Below are 21,828 nucleotides of genomic sequence, written 5' to 3'. Positions count from 1 at the left end.
ATTAAATATACTTATACCGTTTAGCAGATTTTTTTCAGTGATATAAAATATCCCTAAAAATTATTATTCACTAGCGACTATTAAGCAATATTTGGAGTGTTTACAAATTAATTTTTATTCACGTGTATATTCAATTTATATATATATATATATATACATATAAAAATGGATATTGCATTAAATTAAACCTTCTTTAAATACGAAATACGGTGATAGCATCACTTGTCAGTATGTATAGGGAATTTAGTTTTAATGTTATAACGGATGTGTAGATGGAACGTAAATAATGTTTGTTTAGAGAAAGTGATTTGAATCTGTACATCATTTCTTTAATAATTACGTATGGATAATGTATAAATATTATGTAATTGTGGATATTTATAATATCATATATGCATATTCAAAGTAACAGAAGAAATATATATATATATATATATATATATAGAGAGAGAGAGAGAGAGAGAGAGAGATTTGACAAAATATTTAAGGGGTTCGTCTATAAGTACCAGGTAGAGTAAGACGAAAATAAAAAAGTAAAAAAGTTGCGTTTGAGTTTCTACGTATTGGTTATTTACATAACATTATTTTATTACGTACGTATATACAAAATTGTGCCTGAGGTCCGGCAAGTTTATTATGCAGACGAAAACGGAGCAATGTTAATTCTGAAGAGGGACGTCTCACGATGACTGCCAGATTGGTCTAGGTGGAGGGGTTTTCGAAATACCGAAGTTTATCCTTTGTTTTTTAAATGGAATTATACACATTTTTATACACCGTTCGATACATCTTTCAACTGCCTACAAAAAAGTATTAAACTATTTTGTCCGACGAGTATGCGAAAATGCTTAGTTTAAGGGATATTTCAATGTTAATTTCACCAAATCGAGTGTACGAAAGACAAGGAAACATAAGCATAAAATCCTTGTCTTATATCTTTCCTTGTTTTTTTCCTTGTATGATCAGTTCTATAAGATTGATGATAAAATGTCATTTGAATTAATCATCTGTCGACCCTTTTAAAGTGCCTTGGTACTTTTCTGTCGAGAATTGAAAGCTGCATCGAATGGTGTATAAGAAAAATGTGTAGTTCTATTAAAAAAAGAAATGTCACCTTGAAATCTCGAAGGTATTGCCACCGAGATAAAATGTTCGCCTTGAAACAATATGAGTTTGATTTGAAACGCTTCCTCGAATGATATACAGGTACACAGGTACGCAGTAATATACAATAGTTTTGGAGATATTTGCGTGGACCGATTAAAACGAGAAACCCTGTATAATACATTATGATAGCACTCGTATTACATTCAAATACATTATCGGTTACGAGCGTTAACTTTAGAACATTGGCAGCGTCGATAACCCTTGCACAATTTATCATTGAGAATATTATTGTCATATAAGCTGATAACGCTGTAAATAATTATGCATCAAGCGTTGTCCGTAATGTTATGTTACAATGTAATCTGTAATCATTGGACCGCAGATATTTATACATTCATTTGGAATTTTATGCGAAAGTACAAGTTGCATAGAATGCAGACGATACGAAAAAATATATAAAATATTCAAGGTATAGGTGCTTTCTATAATACTTGATGTGTGAAACAATTTTTAACAGCAAAGTCTTATTCTTTCAATTATATTCTTAAACATAGGAATTCAATAGGAATTCAATAGGAAATCAATAGGAATTCAATAGGAAAACATGGGTACATAAAAATCTGTAGTCTAGTAATCGCTGTTTGCTGTAGTCACTTGGAGATTGTTAGACACTTTAAGATAGAAAATAATGTTCTCAATAGTTCGAGACGGAAATCGTTCTTACTTAATCGTACTTTTAGAACAGAGAAGAAAATGGAAGAATTATTATCAAATTGAGATTGCTTTCAAATGAGTTATAACGCAAATTTAATGTTGTTACATTTCGTCCGACTGCTTTCGCTATAGAGATAAGTTAATATCAAGAAGTTGCACGAATTTATATAGACCAGTTTACACGAGTTTATATAAGACTACGCGTAAACAGATTTGCCGTAGTCTGTTCACTGAGACGGCGTCGGATAGAAGTTACGCTATAGTTAGCAGTTGCAAAACATGACTTCGAAGAGCGATTCTTTCGATTCTAACTGCATGACACTGACGAGATTCGTACTGTCCGAGCAACGAAAAATAAAAGACGCTACGGGAGATTTAACTCAGCTTCTCAACAGCATACAAACTGCTGTAAAAGCGGTCAGTTCGGTAGTTAGGAAAGCCGGTATTGCCAATATGTGAGTATTTATTATATATACATGTTTATTTGTCAATCATTTTTCCCAGTCTAATATGTTTTTGCATAAATTCATAACGTTACAGTAATACTTTTCCTATATGAACAATAACTAGGGCTTGGATTAGGTGCGTTGGATCATAGAAGAGGGATTCGCAATATCGTTGTACGTAGGAGATCCTCTAGATCGATTAATACAAAGCCCGATATGATCTTGTCTTCGAGCAACAGTTTGTTTCGTATTGTGGTGGTTGCTTACCTACCACGAGAGAGATTGCTCGAAGCGAGCAGGTCCAGTTTCGATGAAAGCGCGCGAACGCGTCGCATCATGGATCGTGTAAGTCGTTTGACGAATAGTTAAATACGGATTAATAACGACTCTATCCGTTTGCCAGGATATCGTTGATCCAAGTAACGTTCTAGTGTCACGAAGTGGCTATAATTCGAAAACAGCATCGCCATATCGGGCATATCTTTGTATCGATTTTTAGTTGGAACTGTTGTTTTAGTCCGCTGGATCGGCCCCCGCTGTATACTTGCCGCTGTGTTCCGATTCATCCTATTTACACGTACATATCGTCGATACAATGTTGAGAAATCTGAATATCGACGGCGATATCGATCGTTTGATCTTATAGATCGTAGATTCTTAATTTAAAGAAGCGTCCATTCGTCCAGTTGTCCGCTCTTTTCTACAAGTCTCCTTTTCTTACGGTGCATTGAAAATTTCTCCTTGATTATCATCTTCTGATTTGAAATTTTCAAACCTTCTGCAAAACTAATATCCATATTACGAATAGTTGTTACCTAATAGTTAATAATCGTAATCGATCAATAGTTATAATAATTATTTTATAACGAAACAAAGACGATTGACAAATAATCGATCGCGTTGCGTTTGTTCATTGGCTTTGTTCAATAGCTTGAAACTCGTGAACGATAAGCGTTATTTGTTGGAATATTCGCATAGCCGCTAGATTCTGACGAGACGCTTTACGCGCCTCATTTACGATTCGTCACATCGGTCGTTTCATAATGAAATATTGTAATTTACGAATTTACACGGTATGTACACGTACGAAATATGTACTCACTCGATTAGTCGAGCATTTTTAGGAAGAGAAGCTTCACCTAGTCCCAATCTTAATCTTTATACTTTCCTCTTTTTAATGACACTTTATTCGAACAGGTATGGCATAGCCGGAACTCAAAACGTCCAGGGGGAAGACGTGAAAAAGTTGGATGTATTGAGCAACGAGATGTTCGTGAATATGTTGACATCCTCTTACACAACCTGCCTACTCGTAAGCGAAGAAAATACGAACGCGATCGAAGTGGAAACCGAAGCGAGCGGAAAATATATCGTGTGCTTCGATCCGTTGGATGGATCATCCAATATCGATTGTTTGGTATCGATTGGTTCTATATTCGCAATCTTTAAGAAACCGAACGAATCGAGACCGTCTATGGAGGCGAATGCTCTTCAACCTGGTAAAAATTTGCTCGCCGCTGGATACGCGATCTATGGTTCGGCAACTATGATGGTACTCTCGACTGGCCACGGAGTCAATGGTTTTACCTACGACCCAGCGATCGGAGAATTTATTTTGACGGAAAAAGATCTACGCATACCTCCCAGAGGAAATATCTACTGGTATCTAGCTTTGTTATTATATTTATTTATAATGGCGTTTTGCGCATCGTAGCGTATGTGATGCGCGACAAGGCTGGTAACGATGATTTTAGCATCAACGAAGGATACGAGACTGCCTGGGACACAGCCATCAAGGAATATATACATTCGAAGAAATATCCTGAGAATGGGAAACCATACAGCGCAAGGTATGTGGGCTCTATGGTTGCTGATGTGCACAGGACGATAAAGTATGGAGGAATATTTCTTTATCCGGCAACGAAAACTCATCCTACCGGCAAGGTATAAAACAGTCACATTTCTCCTTCGACGTTATTAACATTTGTCTTTATTATAAATACATATACGCATGTGCTGCATTTTCGAAACTATTATTCGTAGCTGCGCCTTTTGTACGAATGTATTCCGATGGCGTACTTGGTAAAACAAGCCGGCGGTATGGCAACAAACGGAGAGATTGATATTTTGGAGATCGTGCCCGAGAAGATCCACCAAAGATCCGCGATATTTTTGGGATCACAGGAAGATGTGCAAGAAGTCTTACAGTTTATCGAAAAACACAAGAAATAGTGTACAGCGGGGAAGAGAGTAGTCGAACGAAGAAATAGTTTTCGGAGCTTTTATTGTAAGATATAACTTGCCTACACTTTCTAAGTATACGTATTTTATAAATCAACATTTGGAGCTGCATTGTCTTATTGGTGCAACGAACGTCGTGTCGTTAGCCGAATTTTGGCTCTGTCATTCGTTGAATGTCCACGTTTACCTGCTTTGAAAAAGCAACGTTGATGTATGTAATTGTTTAGTATCTGTATCCTTCGTTACTCGTGGATCCTGCGGTAGCAGCCTGTGTCCTTGGAGCAGATCCCGCAGCCGGATAAGTTGCCGTCCCCTCGTATCGTACCATTGGCCGATAGCCACCACCGTCGGCAACGTAGTCGACGATTTGTGTTCTACCATCTGGCAATAGCACGTGATAAGTTCCAGTTGCTTCATTGTCCTTTCGTGACTCGTGGTGGCCAAAGTTTAAGCCAGCTGGGGAAAGAAAAGTATTTATTCAGACTGTAGATGAAATTATCGTGGTATGCTTTTACGCGACGAGCGTGATAATAATAATTCGATAAGGCAAATCTTTATCGTATTGCGTAAATTTTAGTAGTACGAAATTACGAATGTAAAAATACGAAACTACGAATATCGGTGAGATAAATTAAAGACAACTAATTTTTTCGTGAAAAGAAGTCGGGCGAAAGAGAAGAAAGGAAACGTTGGTGCTACTTACACCGGCCCATTCGTCCGGATGACCAGCAGCAGGAGCTGGTCGTGCTCCAGTCGCTGTAGGCGGAAGATAGGCAGGTCCTTGAGGTTCGCTCAAAATTCCTACCAACGTCATCGTTAAGAGAAATGCCTATGTAGGGGGAAAAAATGTTTTACGCCTTTCAGCTCTTCGAAATAATTAGCAAAGATAAAACTATCGCGAGTTATTCGTTTAAATATATTTACAGAGACGAATGTGTTTTATTACAACGGGATCGACGTTGTATTTATCATGGTTCGCAAGACTATGGATTCTATTATTTTATCAGCGATATAGTTGAAAAGAAAAGACGAGAGAGAGAGAGGAAATTCGCAAGGAGAATTATGAATCGCGCAAAGAACAAACCTTCGGAATCATTAGCAACTTGGCACGAGTGCTGCGTGTCTTGGCTGAAATAAAATAGCTTAATGTTACGAAGCCGGTGGATTTTATACCACGTTCGAGGTGCGGGTGCGACGAAACGGAGATGAAATCACGGCGATTTGGGGGAACTTTAATACGAATCCATGCCTATAATTGTAGTTAATAATAAAACCGCATTGGCAATCCGGCTATACAACGGTAATCGCTAATTTGATGCGCTCGTAACAGTTCCTGAATCGTTCAAATTTTCACCACTCTCGGTATGGAATTATTCAAATTACCTTCTGCTTGCGAAAGATTCTTTAAAATCAGAATTCGTTACATAAATAATATGTTTATCGTTGTAGAAATCGGATCGGAGGCGCAATGCTGCGGTTAAACATGATCGATGAGTTCGGGCTGACGAATTAACGAAACGAAAGAAAGTTATTCAAGGACTTTTTCTTACACGGTATACTTTTTGTTTACATCTATCGTAGTTTCCTTGTGTCTTTTACACGTACGATATAACGTAGGTACAAGCTTTTCACGTTGTGAATACGTATCGTGATATCAAACGCTGTTTATACAATGCGACAGTCTTTTAAGTCCAATACGTATGCACTATACATATAAAAGTGAAAACCTGGTGAGAAACTCGTTCGATTCCCTATCGGGTTATTAATTTAACCTGATGGATCTAATACATACAGGAGCATATAAAACTTGCTGGTTTCTTTAGTCACGTTCGATAATCTTGTGCGCATTCGCGTAAAACCGAGTTAAACGTAATTATATATGTCAATAATAATGATAATAATGATAATGATAATGATAATAATAATAATAATAATAATAATAATAATAATAATAAAAATAATGATAATAATAATAAGATTAATAATAATGAGAACAATAATAATAATAATAATAATAATAATAATAATATATATATATAATATCGTGGTACTCGGAAGTTTAAACATCTATAATACTGTTGCGTTTCTTTTCGACGTCCGTAGAGTCCAGATCGTTTCCAAGGCTGCCGACTCGTCCTCTGAGACCGATTCCAGTTCCAACCTGGCCCGTAGCCTTCAATTTCTCTTGCATTTGCGCCAGCATGTCCTGCATTCTTCGTATCTGCGAAGGTAAGATTTTAGAAATAATTCTAGGAACCGTTTACAAACGGCGAAGTAGGAAAATGATGGATGCACTTTGTTCAATCACGAAATACGTGATCACTGGCGCAAATATGCAATTGCTTTTATGAAAACGTCTTGGAAACAGCGATCTTTTGCCAGCCGGCGTGATCTTTGGAGTTGTTGCGTTACTTTGGGGTTGTTCGAAGAATATCGTACGCTAAAACTAGGAAATTCGGTAAAATGCCGGGCTTGAGATTTTCGTATTTTTTACGATTACCGGAAACATATTACACACGACTTGTGTCTTTGCACAAATTAACGTCGTTTTTTATTCAAACAGATACATAATCGTTTATACGGATCTGTTTGCTTTAATCGATATCGTTTGAATCGTAACGATGCCTCTTACCTCTTCGTCTTTCTGCAGGAGTAGCCTGTCGGTATCGGATATACTGTTCTCAAAATGCGGGCCCGAATCTCTTTTCAGCTTACTGTGGACGAGAGAAAATAAAATTATGTGTTTGTTGGCGGAATTGGGCTGTATCGATTACGTTCGATCGATGGCACGTTCGATCAATAAAATCGAAAGAAGAAAGTGAAACGCAGGGTGTCTCGGCTAAATCGGATCAGACCTGGATATCCCGAACGAAAGAATGCCCGCGTTCAAATAGTCTCACTTTATCCTGAGAAGCTTTTTCTCATTCGTCCGAGACACCTTGCATACTACGAAGAGACTAGTATGGAAAGACGATGGAGAAACGATGGAAAAAAGGTCGGGAAAACGACGAAAGAGAGAAAAAATACGTAAAAGGGAAAAGATATACACGGACGTACGTACATCTAGAGAGAAGTATACCTACTGAAATGCAATACTTATTTACATGCGTAAATACCTCCGTTCCCGGATGGCCTGCTGTGAAATTTGAGAAATGCATTGCGCCCGGAAATTCTCGTAATGCACATCCTGTGTCACGTCTTTCAGATCTTGCATGTGCGTGGATATCAGCATCGTTCTTAATTTCACGAAATCGCTGTGCTTCGGGTTCTCCACTGCGGCCGATCGAAAGTCAAACGTTAATGTCCTGTTTGAACGATTACTCGACGCCACTATCGTCTCGACTATGTTTTTCTGTATTCGTGAAAGAGCGCGTTAAAAATGACAATTGTTGCGCCTGCTTGCGAACGAGATCTCTCGAGGCAGAGAAACTGTTGTTAGCGCTTGTCCGAGATGCGAAGTTGGAGAAGTTGAGACTTTTCGCTCGCAAGGTGATGCAGAAATGGCCATTTTTGAAACATCGGCCAGCTTGGAAAATCCGAGATCTAGTTACCTTCTACCACTCCCCAGGGATATTGGCGACCGCGGACCTTCTTGCCCGCGACTTCCAGCACCGTCGAGCTGCCGACCACAGCAAACGGGATGCACGCTTTGAGCTCTTTGTCCTGTTGCTTAAATTCCTCGTCCTCGTCGCTGTCGCAGTCCGGAAATTGATATATCTAGGCGCAAAACATCGTGCGTCTTTTCACGTTAATTGCCTGCTTCTCTTCCCCTGCTCTCTCCCTCCTTCTCTCTCTCTCTCTCTCTCTCTCTTTCTCTCTCTCACTCTCTTTCTCTCTCGTTTTTTCTCTACTTCGGTTGCATGCAGGTTCGTTAAATAAGAGGAAAATTACAGGAACGACGGATACTACCTGAATCTCGTGCTCTTCGATGTCAGCGAGTATTCGATCCTTCAACATTTTCACTTCGTAGGTCGTTAACGTATCTGCCTTTGCAATTACGGGGACCACGTTTACCTTACGGTGCAATCGTTTCAATACTTCCAGATCGATTTGTCTGAGTCTACGAAGGAGGAAAGGTGGTAGTAAGGGAACAGAGGAGGCGATACAGTGTCAGATATAGATAGATGCTCGGATATACCCGTGTCCATAAGGAGGTATGAAGTATAAACAGCAATGTACTCGATTGTCTTGGATGTTCTTCCTATTTAATCCGCTCTCGTCCGTAAAATATTGTCGAAACTGTTCGTCGATATAGGCTGAGCACGCTTTCCAAGTGTCTTCGCAGTTTACCGCATCGCCAAATCCTGAATACAAATTCGTGATTTTGTAGCGCGTGTGGAAATTTCGTGACATTTTCCTGGCCAGACAACTCTCGCGTAACACGTTTACATTAAACTCGCCTATTTCACGTCATATCGTATCATATCGACGTCATAGTGTGCAAGTTGGACGTTTTTTTATCCGTTTCTTCGACACGTGGCTCTCTTTTCGATGCAATTGGTAACGGAACGTGGCTCTTTGTAACGCAATTAATAATATAACGGAACGATGTATAAATAATTTAGTGGAATGCGGGAGTAATGCGATTATGTAACGACACCTCGTTCGGATAATAATATTGTAGGCGACTGTTAACGTGTGATGCGAGAGTTAGGCTACGGTTACAATGGATGCGTATTCCGATGAATTGACATTCTGATGAACTCGATACGTCAATGAAATCAAACATATACATAGAGAGAGAGAGAGAGAGAGAGAGAGAGAGAGATTTTTACGAGTGTACGCGTCGCGGTATTCGGACGTTACGTTGTTTGGAACGCCAGTCAGTCCGAATACGCGTCCACTAAAACCGCGACCTTTGGCAAAACTTTTTTCGACCGTATATAAAGTATTAAATGAAACTATACCAGGTGTGTCGACGATCGTTAAACGTAGCCTGACTCCACGTTCTTCGATGTCCATCGTCTTCTTTTCTATCGTTGTTGTCTTTTCAATGCGTTCTAGAAAGGACTAGTTTTGGCAATGATCGTCGAACGTGCGACTTAGTATGTTTGTACGTATAGTACCAACCAGCGGCATCGAGGATTCGTCGGTCTTTGTAAAGATCACCGAGGAACAGACTGTTTATCAGAGTAGACTTGCCGAGGCCACTTTCTCCTAACACCATCAGGGTGAACTCGAATCCTCTTTTAACCGATTTTCTGTGCACTTGCTCGGGCAACGTCGCGAATCCGATATAGTCCCTGTCTTGATGAATCAGACAAAACGATCAGACGATTAACAATTTGCTCGAGACGTCGTTCGCTTTGGCTCGTCTCCCGTCTTCTCGTTTTTCATTGTCCTGCTTCTCGTTTTCGTCTCACCCTTGTCCCTTTTTGCAGAGTCTCGTCTCTCGAAAGAAGAAAGAAAGACGAGAGAAAGAAGGCGAGGAAAGAAAGAAGGAAAGAAAGAAAGAGAGAAGAAAAGACGCTTGCATACGTACCACCGGACATATTAGCAACGCGCGACGGCACTTTGATAAGCGTCGGACAAGAAGCGCCGAATGGGCGATAAAACAGCACTGGAACACTGCACTGGAAACGCGAACGAGGGTAGATCGCTACTGTTTTGCCCTCAGGATCGCGCTGCGCTGGCGCACTGACGGCCACCGATCAATAACGTGCTCGCTAGTTCAGTTCCTGCTTCGTTTCCTGTCTGCTCTGCTCGCAAGACGCAACCTGCCTCGCAACGTACACGACGGTACGCCTGTTTTCATACAGACTTTTATTTCGCTACAGCTACGTAAACCTATAAGTTGTCCGCGTTCCTTTCGTTCGCTTGGCAAATCGAACGGAGAAAAATCTCGTGCCGTCGATAAACGGCTAAACAGCGCGAATTTCGCTACGGAAGAAAATGTATCTTGTCTCGTTAAAATTGAGAACGCGCGAAGCGTATCGTTTTCCGTTAGTCGACCGTGCAAACTAACCGACGACTAAATACGGACGTACCAGCCTTTAAGCGGAATCGCAAACAAAACGGCAGAAAAAAGCAGTTTATCTTTCCCGTTATTTATCTTATCGATTATATATCTCGTTTGTTTTGCGCGATTCTGAGAAATCGATTGGAATCGGGGCAGGCAACGAAATGGCGGCTGGAAGTAATGGTCGATCGAAGGTTGGTCGAACGTTAACGAAGAGCGGCGGATGATGCAGAGGAGGTTCGAAACGAGATTCGTAGCATGGGCGAGCGATCGTGAATGGTACGCGATCACGACTCGCGTAATTTCCGAGGAGGTCGTCGGGCTAGGATGTTTCTCGAGTTCCGGCGCCACGCCTCGGAGTCAACGTTCCCGTGGAAAAGGCGAGGAAGGAAGGGGCAAAACCCGGTGGCCGAAGGTGGGCGAACGTAGACGAAGATGCTCGTCGTGCGCGACTTTACGAATTGACAGTCCCGACACGTGGACGTCGCTCTTGTAATACTTGGAACACGAGACGAACCCATCCGGCTTATGTACCACGTTGTACCCGGGCCGTACTTGCCTCGCATTCTTCCTTCGTCCCCGGGACCCTGTTATCCACTGTTATCCGCCATCCATCGTCTAAACTCGATTCCATTTTCTTCTCTCCCTGTATCGCTTACTTAACGGATTACGCTTTTCCTCTATGCTCGTTACACGGTTGGGCAACACCGATTCGTTGAGCGCGTTGAACGCGGCGTCCAGAAGCATTTCGGTGTACATTTTTATCAACGGTTACCGCGGCGAAACCGCAGCGAAGATGCAACGGTTCGTATCTCGGACGTACGCGAAATCGATAGCTGGTCGCTGAATGCTAAAGGTCGCTTTCTTTCCTCGAGACCACCTTCTCGCCAGATACGCTTATTCGTATTTAAAAAGGGCGGATTTCATCTCGATCAATCGGTAGACGAATAAAGAAAAATTTACCCGCCGAATAAAATAAATATAACGGTGTACAAGTACTCTTTTCGTAGCCGGCGTACGTAAAAGATCCGTGCGATTTCATCGACAGTTGCATAGCGTTTCTCCCGAGTTTCCTAATGTTCGATATTCCACGTGTATATTACGAAGGAAACACGTGGATAGAGCGTATCCGTTACGATCCGATCCGATCCGTTACGTAACCGATGATACGGATACGAACGTGTGCCGAACCAACGATCTCTAACGTCGGACATTGCAAAGATCGTCGAAGGATGCGAAGAGAGCTAGAAAGATGAGAGAAAGCGAATCCGACTGTCTCTCGGTGTTGCGTCAACGTAATTGCAGCAGCGGTTAAGAGAGTCTCTCGTGAACTCGTCCGCGCGCGCGCGTTGCATCAGCATCGCGGATGCTGCGAATCGAAAATTATGCAGCGGCCATATCGCTGAACGATACGAATCGATCCTCTTTCTAGAGCGTTTTTCCAAATGAAAACGAAAGCGATACGTAGGACGGCGGCGGCAGGCAACGAGGAAACACAGGGGAAGGTGGACGATCGAGTTTCCATCAAATCGGTAAACGGTTTGTTCCAGATAGTTGCGAGCAATGGCGTTTATATATTACGATACGATACGATAGAGAGGAATAGTAATAGCGCGTATCGGAATCAGTTACTAATGCATATGTATAACGTGTCCAAAAGTTTCCGGCCACTCGTGTTTCTCGATTTATACGAAGTCTCTGTTAAGCGTTATATTTGAATGTCAACGTATCGGAATACTAATGGCAAGGAATTGGATTTTTCGAATTCGTTGTTTGAACTCGTCGCGTGTTTATCGTCGGATCGGACGTAGATACGCGAGCTTAAAATGCTGGAAATGACGAATCGACGCGATAGAAGGTCATTCGGTAGATAACGATTTCGGTAACACGGTGAATAACGCCGATAATTTCACGCCGATTAATGTAATAATCTTCCGTACCTAAGGTGGTGTGATACAACCAAAACGAAAGGGATCGAGGTACAAGAATTTACAACAGATTACTTCAACCGATCGTTGTAGATTAACAAAGCGTTTTTGATCGCCGATAGCCATTGCATACGAGAGAATTCTCTTTCGTCGTCAGTAACCATTATTCGTGATGGAATTTTGTTTTTGGTTGCTCGGCCCACCGACGGAACGATCAACTGCAGCGGATATACCCGCTCTCCCCGCTTAAGGAAAGTTGTACGCAACAAACGAATAGAGGATCCGTGTTTGGCGTGCTTTGTCTGCGTACCGATTATCGGTAACCGCTGATAAAAATTTTCGATAGCGGCCGGAAGTAACAAAAGAGAAAAAAAAAAAGAAAGAAAAGAAAAAAATCGGTTAAGCTAGCGTCTGTAAGGCTAGGAGGGTAGCTACGGAGTAAAAGAGAAGCGAGTGTTACATAAACGATCGTATCTCGGCGTTTCACATCGACCTTTAGGGCCGAAACGCGGATCGCGAATCACGGATCACGAGTCGCGCGAGGATTCACGAAGCGGAGGAATCACGAGTAAAGAGAGTCGCGTTAGCGATGCAACGGCACGACGTTCTCCGACTTTCCTCGTTGTTCCTCGACAAGAGGCGTGTGCGCTATCTGGAATACCAATGTTACATAGACAGGACTTAACGTATCGTATTCTGCATAGCATTGTCTCGTTTCGACGAGTTCTTTGATCGCGCAACAGCGCTCGATTCGGCGGAAGCCGTTCGAAAACTTTGCCAGTTCCACGAAGGAAACTTTCTGTCCTGGAGGCGCTGCCGCGAACGCGACAGTAGTCGACCGAACGGTCTCGGCGCAACCCGTGGCTTTATATAATAAAAGAACCAGCCTCGCGTTCGCAGCCGTGTCGCGAATTACCGACACGCGAATTCTATCCTTACGCAACCATCGTACACGGTATTATTCTAGGTTAAATAATATTATGTCACGAGGAAAGCGTGCTTACTGTAATCGAACACGCGTAACGCGCTGCCTTCCATGAGATTCACGGAGTTTCCTTTCTCTCTCTCTCTCTTTAAATATCTCTTTCGTCATCCATGCATCTTTATCGCCGTGACGAACCGATTGGTCTTGATTTTAGGTCCAATGCGAACGAGCGTCTTTAGAAAAGACGGGGACGGAGCTGAAACTCGAGGTGGCACTCGTAGCGCGGACGATATCCTTCGAAAGCGACTCGACTTTATACGCCAAAGAAGTAGCGCGCTATAGCGAAAGAAAGGAAGAGATAAGCGAGGATGGCACAACTCCCTCGCTTCTGCGGCTGGTGCAATCGAGTTCTTTCGCATTGAGTAACGTCTGACGTAACTGCAGAACTGGAGAACGTGGAACCGGTTCGTCCGAATTTTGTCAAAATCACGACGATGTAAAAAGTCGAAGATAGAACGATACGACGGATCTATCTTCGGCTTTGTGTCCGATTATCGTGCGTAAGAGACCCTCTAGACTCTCCACGATCGACGTACGATACGCGTCGTTTAGCTGGAAACGCTCAAATATCTGGAAAAATACGAACGACACGGACAAATTTTTCCGATAGATAGCCCCGTATGGTATTTATTGTCTGTTCGACCAGGCGATGCCCTTGACTTTGGTCCAAGGCGAAAGGTAAAGGCGACTATCGTTAGGATTTTTAAACGGATATCACGGTTTCTGAACGTTATCAAAATACAACAAACTGTTATCTCGCGCATGCCGCCTGCATCAAGATGACCCGATCTACACCACGCGTTGCTGTTATTGCTATGGTATCGCCGAAATGCAAGCTTTCCAACATTCCGAAAACGGTCGGTCCATCGATTCGGCAGAGTGGCTTTCTTTCGTTCGTTTCTGTTACATCGCCCGGCTTCTTTTCCTACTGGTTCCTCCAAGTAGAGTGATCCTACTCTCGTGCATGATTTTACGCGTACGCGTACGTACATCTCGATGGTTGGTCTTTCTTTTTGGAGGGAAAGGATACATACGACGTCCATATTTTTCGAGAAGGACGCTCGACCAGGACGCGTTGCAACGTTTCCGTCTCGCTCGTACCGTACGGTTTACATCGTCGTTGGTAAAACACGTAATACCCTTGACGCTTATCGTTCATGCAACTTTACGCGATAGTCTTAATCGGGGCAGGGTTCTTTCGTAGGTAAGAGGTACGCTGGAGCCCAAGTATCTCGTTATATGGATATCGTTGTTCGAGTTCGTAACCTGCCCTTATCCCGTTTCACGCTTCGTTCGTTGCGTATTTTAATTGCGTATTTCGTCGATCGCGGCCGCTAACGACCGTAAGAGATAGTTGACGCGACCTTGAATAAAAAAATAAAGAAGCAACAAAGAGGAAAACATCGATCGTTCCTTTAGATTTCGTGGATCGGACGTCTGCGTTGCGGAGGAATGCTAACGGCCGCGTGTACGCACACCTTTTCCGGGACAGCGCGAAGCGGTAAGCCCTTTGGGAATAATTCTTCCGCGTACACGAGGCCGTGGAAAACAAAACCCGATCACGTAGGTGCGCGCATGGGCGTGAGTATGCTCGCGACAACGTGTCCCGTTTTTGAAATCGCCCCTACGTGATCGAGGTAGATCCGCTTGAATTTCTCAGGAGGCAAGCGATTAGCAATCGGCCGTACGGAGACTCTGCCAAAGATTACCAACGAGTTACGGCCCGATATTCTTGTCTGTTTTTTAAATTTTACGTTGGATTCGGTCACCAACCGAATGCTAATTCGCCCCAACTTACATAACCAACACACGCGTAGCTGCGAAAGCTAATCAAATTTCATGGTTCTACGCTCGTTCCTCTCCTCCTCCTGCTGTTATTCTTATCGAAAGAATATACGACGAGTCGGAGCTTGGAACACGAAATGAAAAGTCGTTCGATCGATTTAGTCGATTCGTTCGACCTTTGCTTCCAAATATCGTTAAAATATCCGAGAACGGCCATTCGGTCCCTCGTCGTTCTACGTTCTAGTATCGTTTATAGTATCGTTAGTTTGTAGCTTAACGTTACGGTTCGTATTCGTCTCTATTCGCGATTAAACCATTTAGTCGCTATTATAATGTTGGAACGCAGTTATCGCATTCGGTACTCGGCATCGATATTTCGTTGTTGAATCGGATGAAAGGAGATAGACAGAGTAAAACGTCGTTGTCCCGCAGCAGTGTAAATAGGATAAGAACACAAATACGCTGTATACGCGATTCTATATACGAATCTGTACGATTCGTTACCGAGTAATAGTTTACTCAAGTATCGAATAGAAAGAAAGACGGAAAAAGCAATCAGTTCGTATCAAAAGTTGCGTATTACAAACGCGAGGTTTTGCAGTAACGCGGTATTAAGATAGGAAAGGTTATCGTTGTAATATTTATTATTTATATATATATATATTAATTATCGCGAGTCGTTCGCACAAAGTTATTTACTACATGGAAACGTTTATACTCGCTGGTTCGATAGATACGCGAGTATGTGTAGGTGCGTAAACACGGTGTTTGCAGTTAAACGAGAAAGAGAACGAGAGAGGGCAGCACGCGTCCAATGTTTGCAACGTCTAGTCGATTCGAACGTTCCGATGCGTTTAAGGACTGCGAGCTTCGTGCAGTTCAACTTTCGAAGGTACACGTACGTAACTCTGTGTATTTATATATGCATTTATGTCAGAGAATTTGAACACGGACGCGTATAAGCAAGCAAAGAGGCAAGGAGCGCACGAACGAGCGATCCCCGGCTTGGAATCGCTTGCGCAACGGCTCGAGCTCATACCGGGTATGAGCGGATGAACTTTTCCGTATTGGGAATGCTTATGAAATAATCTACGAGGAGGATCGGCCGCTTAAAGGTTCGTTCGCGTCTTTCACCGGCTTACAGGACTCGTAAGAAAAAGAGAAAGGATGAAATACTAAGTGGTTAGGTTGCTTCCGAGGATACGCCTTTCGTTTCGTTATCATCGCGAAGAATTAGAACGGGTCGAGATCGAAGAACTGTACGACACGGAAGTCGCAAGATGGCGCGTAGGATTTGAAAAATTGTTGGCGGGCAAATATTCCCGGTGGAATCGGAGTGGTTGCGGAATAGGTTATGTGCGTGGCGCGCGCGAGTTAAGCCAATCGAGTTGCGCAAAAGATATGTGGTACGAGTGGACGCGAGAGGAAGACGGTACCGACAGCTCTATCGGGACGAAGAGGATCGCCAGAAGAAATTCTCAGTGGCGTAACGTCGACCTCCGTGTTCTCTCTACTCCCTCCTGTTCGAGACCGTTTTCCCTTTATACTCTGGATGCCGGGGTCCCGATATCGCTGCTCCATCGCGATGCGCTCGTGTACCGTCGCCTTGGTCGTCGCTAACCGTTGCCGCCGTGCCGCCGTGCCGCCGTGCCACCGCGAGGAAACGAGACGAGCGGTTAGAAAAGAAAGGAGGGACCGGGACAGGATGAGAAAGGCGAGGAGAAGAGTTCTCCGAGAGTTCATCGCTTATTATGTAAGCAACGTAAGTAACGTAAGCGATCCAGGAGGGAGTGGAAGGTGCGGTAGGAGCGCGAACTCCGCGAAACGCTTATCGGCTTGACATTTTCTTCGTAAATACTAATAGGACGACGCCATTTTTCTAGCTACGGTAATTTCATTTTCTTACCTGCTCTTTGCTTCTAGCTGCAAACGTAAGTGCACGGGGATCGCTTGGATACACGGACACACGGACACACGGATACACGGATCTACGCCGCGGTCTGCATCCGTGTTCTGTTTCCTCGTACGGAGCGCATCTTCTTTTCTGACTCGACGAAGAAATAGGAGAAGAGGAAAAAAGGAGCGTGGCTTGGCGGTGGAAGGATCGTTTTTCGTTTCTTCTGGACAAAGTCGACCACCGTAGGTACGGTTCCTCCTTTTCGTGAGAAACTTTTCGGCCATGTCGCAAGCAGGGGGATGATGATCGCGCGCGCGTAACCGGTATATCGACGTAGGTGCTCGATCCCGCCACGTTTCGTTCTCGTGCCTCCTTTTTTTTTGTATTTCCAGTCGTTCCCTCTTCTTCGTTCTGCGCGCGTTCACGACTTCTTTTCCCCGCACGCTTTTTCTTTCTTTCTTTCTTTCTTTCTTTCTTCCTTTCTTTCTTTCTTTTTTTTTCTTTCTTCCCTCGGCGTCTCTCGTCCATCCGGCTACAGACGACCAGGTAGCCCGTCTTTTGCGGTCCTGATTTCCTCAACTTCTCCGCGACCGGGCGGATACCTTCGAAAAGCACGTATCTTACCCTCGCATGGCCATTGTTCGGACGAAAGCCGTCATTGTGCGAGCAAATCAAAGGGAGTTGGAGTGCGTTTTCCTTGCATCCCGTTACATGACCGAGTGAGCTCTTCGCATCCCGAGACGAAGACTCGGTCAATACGATTCGTATACGCGAGAAAGACAGCCAACGAGAACAAGGCGAGGGGGCGAAAAGGCAAAGAAGAACCTCGAAAAGAATCTGTGTAGGTCGTGGGAGGAGTCGTGGGAAAATCGTTGCCAGTCTCGTAAGACGTTTTCGAAACCGCTTAGCGCGGCTTATCGTTTCACGCGTAACGATGTTTGCCTCGAACCTCCGTCTTCCTTCCTCCTTCCTTCCTTCTCTGTCGTTATCGTTGTTTATCGTTGGGAAACGCGGATGCCGTGGATACTAACGATGTGACGACGATCTCGTAGTTGGAGGTAAACGCGTTGCAATCCGTTAAGATCGTAGCAAAGAAGCGTAAGTTTACCGGTAAGAAGTTTCATCGAAGACGAACGTGTCGGATCGAGGTTAGTTTACGCGTTTACCACTTACGTCGCTAAATATCCTATTTGTTGGAAAACATCGTGGTTATCGGTTATTTTCTCTATTCTTTCTCGATTGAATTTTTAGGAGAATAAGTTAAGCGTGGAAAAACAGTTACGCGAGCGTATACATTCGCGGCAGTGGTAAAATTATCAAATACGGATCGGTTTTGAAGCTAAGAATCGGTTTTAGCGGAGCATTTGGAACAGGTTTCGCGCGCCCTACAGCCTAATTTCCATACGAAACCGTATGTAAATGGATCTTCATTCATAGACGCGTGAAACGTGCCTCGGCCCCCTTGCAAAAAGACGGATTTCCTGATTTTGTAAAGAACAGAAACGTCAGAGATAAAACTTCTGGCTCATGCCTCGATTGAAAGAACCTAGTAAATCGTGTCTCTATGCTGCAATCACGGATGAAAGGCGCTCGGATTTCGCGATTCTCTGTTCCTCCAACGACGCCGTTGGAACCGTTTCGGAACAACTCGACCCATCTAGGTAACCCGACGGAATTAGCACTCGCTTTAAAATCCAATTTTCCACGCTATTTATCGATACGAAACGACGGATATCTCTTTTCTACAGCCAAACGACAGATATAATCGATCGACGCGTATTCCTCTTTCAACGAAAATATTTGCGAGTTTCGCGAGAAAGATACGTTGGAATATTCCGTTGGAAGAAATGCCTTCGCTGCTCGATAACGCTCAACGATAACGCCGCAATAAAAATAGTTGCGTCTGTCTAGGAACGCGTCTAGATTCTCCGCTAACGCGGAAACGACACGTACCTCGTTCAAATCTTTCGGACGACGCCTCTCTCGCTTGAACGCCTCTCTGGTTTCTCGGACGTTTTTCGTATGCTCCGGTATCGCGGTGGCTGGAAAAATATAACGTAGCCCAACCAATATCGGAACCACGAAGACAGTTGGTTGACAACGTGGACGAGACAACGATACGCGATAGGCTAAAGGCGGCAAACGCCGTTCGATCGACGAGTACGGACACCGAAAACCCGTTGTATCTCGTTTCTGCTCGTCGAGTACTGTACCATGGAGTCGTCGTATCAGCATGACGGAGAGGAGAGTTTGAGAAAAAGCGGTGCTGCGAAAAGTAGTACAGCTCGTTCCTCTTTCCCTCTACAACGATCCTCTTAGGGAAGAGGAGGGCCTTATTGCAAAGTGTAGATACGCGTATTTCGTGAAACTGGCGACAAAGGAACCTTTAATTTCGTTAGCATCGCGGAAGGAAAAAAGAACGCGGCGCCTCGCTCTCTTTGTATCGCACTTCCTGTTTTGCAAGGGCGAAATTACGAGAAGGCTGGCCAACATGCAACGAGCCCCCCTTTTGTCTCGGCCTCCAACGAGATCTCCGTTGTTTCTTTTCACGAGGCTCATATTCCGAGTAAATTTCTGGTTATTCCGCTTTTTGCATCGGCTCCTTCCTCGATTCACCGTGCACGCGGTATCCTCAGCTACCAAGAAGACAGCTAACCAAAGAAATTCGCACTTATTGTTGATGTTGCGTTCACGACCGAATCGGTGTTAACGTTGCCTCGGACTCGCCAGCGAAGGGGGAACGAGGGGAAAGACAGCGAATGAAAAGATCGCTCGTTTTATCCGAATCGCGATGTCCTACGCACGAATACGGCTGCTTGCTGATTAATCGGTGGAGTTGGGCGATGAAATTATCCTTCGTTCGCACCTACGTGATATTTGAAAACGCCGGCGTAGGTATTACGCGTTTTAAATCTCACGGGTAAATATTCCCCGTTCTTTATAAATATCGACGAGTGTTCGCGTTCCTCGCGTATCGTACTACGGTTTTTCCGGACGAATTCTTCGCGAGCGACATTAGAAATAGCTGGCCGATTACCAGGACGTTAGATGTAACGAAAAATACGAACAATCCTCGTTGGATCGCGCTAACGATGACATAACGCCAACGACGTATGCCGATAATCGTATCGTGGTATCGCTTCTAATCCGATCTGCGTCGATCGTTGCGTTTTTCATCCGAAGGAGACGAACGACTAGGGAGACGAACTGATGACGGAAGCAGGCGGACAGAAGAGAAGAGAAGAGAAGAGGAGAGGAGAGGAGCGGAGAGGAGAGGAGAGGAGAGTAAGCACGTATATGAACGCCGAGAGGGGCAGGAGGACGATGGGAAGACACGAAAAGAATGTAACAAGAGCGACCGAGCGTGGACCACGTCGCAAATTGTCTGAATTAATGCTGCAGTAGGGTCGTTTTAACGTGTCGAGATAAAACTCGTCGCACGAGCAACGATTTCCGATGCCGATCGCTCGATCGCTTTCGTTCTACGGCTCGCAAATGCGATCCGTCCTCGAAGCGGGCCGTTCGGCAAGTCGTGCTCGCAAACCCCTAATTTTTCCGCTGTTCCCGACAGTCGGCAAGCTCCGTCGCGACACCGACCGATGGACAAAACTTCCTCCGTTCGCGTAGATTGACGCAAACCGAGTTGAAATGATCTCAATTAGAGGTTCGGTGTTAGACCGAGTCTGACAGCGTTCTTTCAGCCGTCGGCTTCCACGTCTTCGCCTTTCAAAAGTTCCCTCGCCGGTTCCGATCGTCGACTTTTTACTTTAGTTCTGCCGATGGATAGAACGTACACTATGTAAACGGAGAAACAGCACGCTGTACGAACGATGCAACGCGTAAAAAATGTTCAGAAAAATTGGCGTATCGGCTGGTGCGCGGATGCTGCCAACTCGCTGTGCGAAACAGTCGTTAAGCCTGTATGGACGTACGGTGTCCGAGGCCTGGCCGGAAAATCAAATATCGCGGAAAAACCGAGACGTACGAGGAATTTCTGTCTTGCCTGGAATCGACGATGCTTAGGTGACTAAGTAGGTGGTAAGAAGCAGGCATTCTTGGATGCTCGGACCTTGCGAAACGGACGATCGTACACGCGAAACGTTAGGAAGCAGTCGAGTCAAGCTCGTTTCTTATCGAATAGCTACGAATATTTGCCACCAGAGCCGCGTCGATAGAAGAAGAGGCGAAAAGACTTGCTCCATCGATAGAGATTAGAGTTTCGGCAAACTGCGCGTTCGAAACAGCTTGGAAATCCCGTTTTAATTTCAGTACTTTGCTCTTTCGTCCCGAGAATACGTACAATCGAGAATCGGATCTAGCGTCCTTCGTATTTTTTTTTTTTTTAAAGAACAACTCGAAAATAAATAAATTTCCAGTTACGCTCGGCGAAACGACTGTCGCGAACCAAAGTGCTTTATAACGAAATCGATACTTTTAATCGAGTTATGCGTTTAATTTGCGCTTTGAAATATTTGCTTGCTATTTCTGGCCAAGAAGCTGAATCCGTTTGAAAAGGGTCAAAGGGAGTTTCAAAGGTAACCTCTGGTAATTGCGGGCGAACCAGTGCCGAGAAACGGACAATTAAACGCGATTAAGCATTAACCCACTTTCTCGGTTAGCTGTCTCGTATTTTGGATCGCTGTGTTCTATAAAAAAAAGAAAAATAAAAAATAAAGAAGAAAAAAGTAGGAAAAGCCGTGCAAGGGACGAGGATAATTTTTCTTTTTCTCTTCTTTGTTTTTTTTTTTTTTTTTTTTTTTTTTAAG

The 21,828-nt window shown here is 43.9% G+C and overlaps 3 protein-coding genes and 2 long non-coding RNA genes across 11 annotated transcripts in view; 2 read left to right on the top strand and 3 right to left on the bottom strand.

Annotated features, from left to right (window-relative positions):
• Positions 1 to 945: 945 nt before the first annotated feature.
• LOC112213722 lies at positions 946 to 1,371 on the bottom strand. The gene is made up of 2 exons (XR_002947621.2): positions 1,115 to 1,371; positions 946 to 1,040 (listed from the first exon to the last, which is right to left on the bottom strand). It is a non-coding gene; the product is annotated as an uncharacterized LOC112213722 (long non-coding RNA).
• Positions 1,372 to 1,899: 528 nt separating this feature from the next.
• Positions 1,900 to 4,617, top strand: LOC100747023 (fructose-1,6-bisphosphatase 1). The gene is made up of 4 exons (XM_012391483.3): positions 1,900 to 2,276; positions 3,465 to 3,929; positions 4,022 to 4,211; positions 4,311 to 4,617. Exons 1-4 carry the CDS (start codon positions 2,101 to 2,103, stop codon positions 4,497 to 4,499), a joined length of 1,020 nt encoding a protein of 339 aa, XP_012246906.1. The 5' UTR covers positions 1,900 to 2,100; the 3' UTR covers positions 4,500 to 4,617.
• Positions 4,535 to 5,893, bottom strand: LOC100740841. The gene is made up of 3 exons (XM_033323556.1): positions 5,593 to 5,893; positions 5,208 to 5,337; positions 4,535 to 4,964 (listed from the first exon to the last, which is right to left on the bottom strand). Exons 1-3 carry the CDS (start codon positions 5,602 to 5,604, stop codon positions 4,732 to 4,734), a joined length of 375 nt encoding a protein of 124 aa, XP_033179447.1. The 5' UTR covers positions 5,605 to 5,893; the 3' UTR covers positions 4,535 to 4,731.
• A 146-nt stretch (positions 5,894 to 6,039) lies between these two features.
• On the bottom strand, positions 6,040 to 10,332 carry LOC100746710 (septin-2). Of its 6 annotated transcripts, none has more exons than XM_012391474.3 (10): positions 9,991 to 10,332; positions 9,579 to 9,899; positions 9,416 to 9,518; positions 8,647 to 8,812; positions 8,418 to 8,568; positions 8,060 to 8,225; positions 7,613 to 7,781; positions 7,141 to 7,222; positions 6,495 to 6,729; positions 6,040 to 6,401 (listed from the first exon to the last, which is right to left on the bottom strand). In XM_012391474.3, the coding sequence occupies exons 2-9, from the start codon at positions 9,585 to 9,587 to the stop codon at positions 6,568 to 6,570; spliced, it is 1,008 nt and encodes a 335-aa protein (XP_012246897.1). In that variant the 5' UTR covers positions 9,588 to 9,899; positions 9,991 to 10,332; the 3' UTR covers positions 6,040 to 6,401; positions 6,495 to 6,567. The 6 variants fall into 6 exon arrangements, with proteins under 6 accessions (XP_012246897.1, XP_012246893.1, XP_033179446.1 ...); XM_012391470.3 differs by having other exon boundaries at positions 9,416 to 9,508; positions 9,579 to 9,755; XM_033323555.1 differs by having other exon boundaries at positions 9,416 to 9,508; positions 9,991 to 10,331.
• A 6,417-nt stretch (positions 10,333 to 16,749) lies between these two features.
• The window catches only part of LOC117152308, a 30,248-nt gene continuing 25,169 nt past the window's right edge, over positions 16,750 to 21,828 (top strand). Inside the window, exon 1 of one of the 2 annotated variants that reach the window (XR_004462652.1) lies at positions 16,750 to 17,308. This is a non-coding gene — a long non-coding RNA (uncharacterized LOC117152308). Of the gene's footprint in view, positions 18,148 to 21,828 lie in introns of both variants that reach the window. The other variant, XR_004462651.1, reaches the window with a different exon arrangement.

The sequence above is a fragment of the Bombus impatiens genome, unplaced genomic scaffold (assembly GCF_000188095.3).
Source record: "Bombus impatiens unplaced genomic scaffold, BIMP_2.2 scf_1079, whole genome shotgun sequence".
NCBI classification, from domain to species: Eukaryota; Metazoa; Arthropoda; class Insecta; order Hymenoptera; family Apidae; genus Bombus; species Bombus impatiens.
The sequence above is the reverse complement of the archived record's forward strand: the minus strand, read 5'-3'. Positions and strand labels throughout refer to the sequence as shown.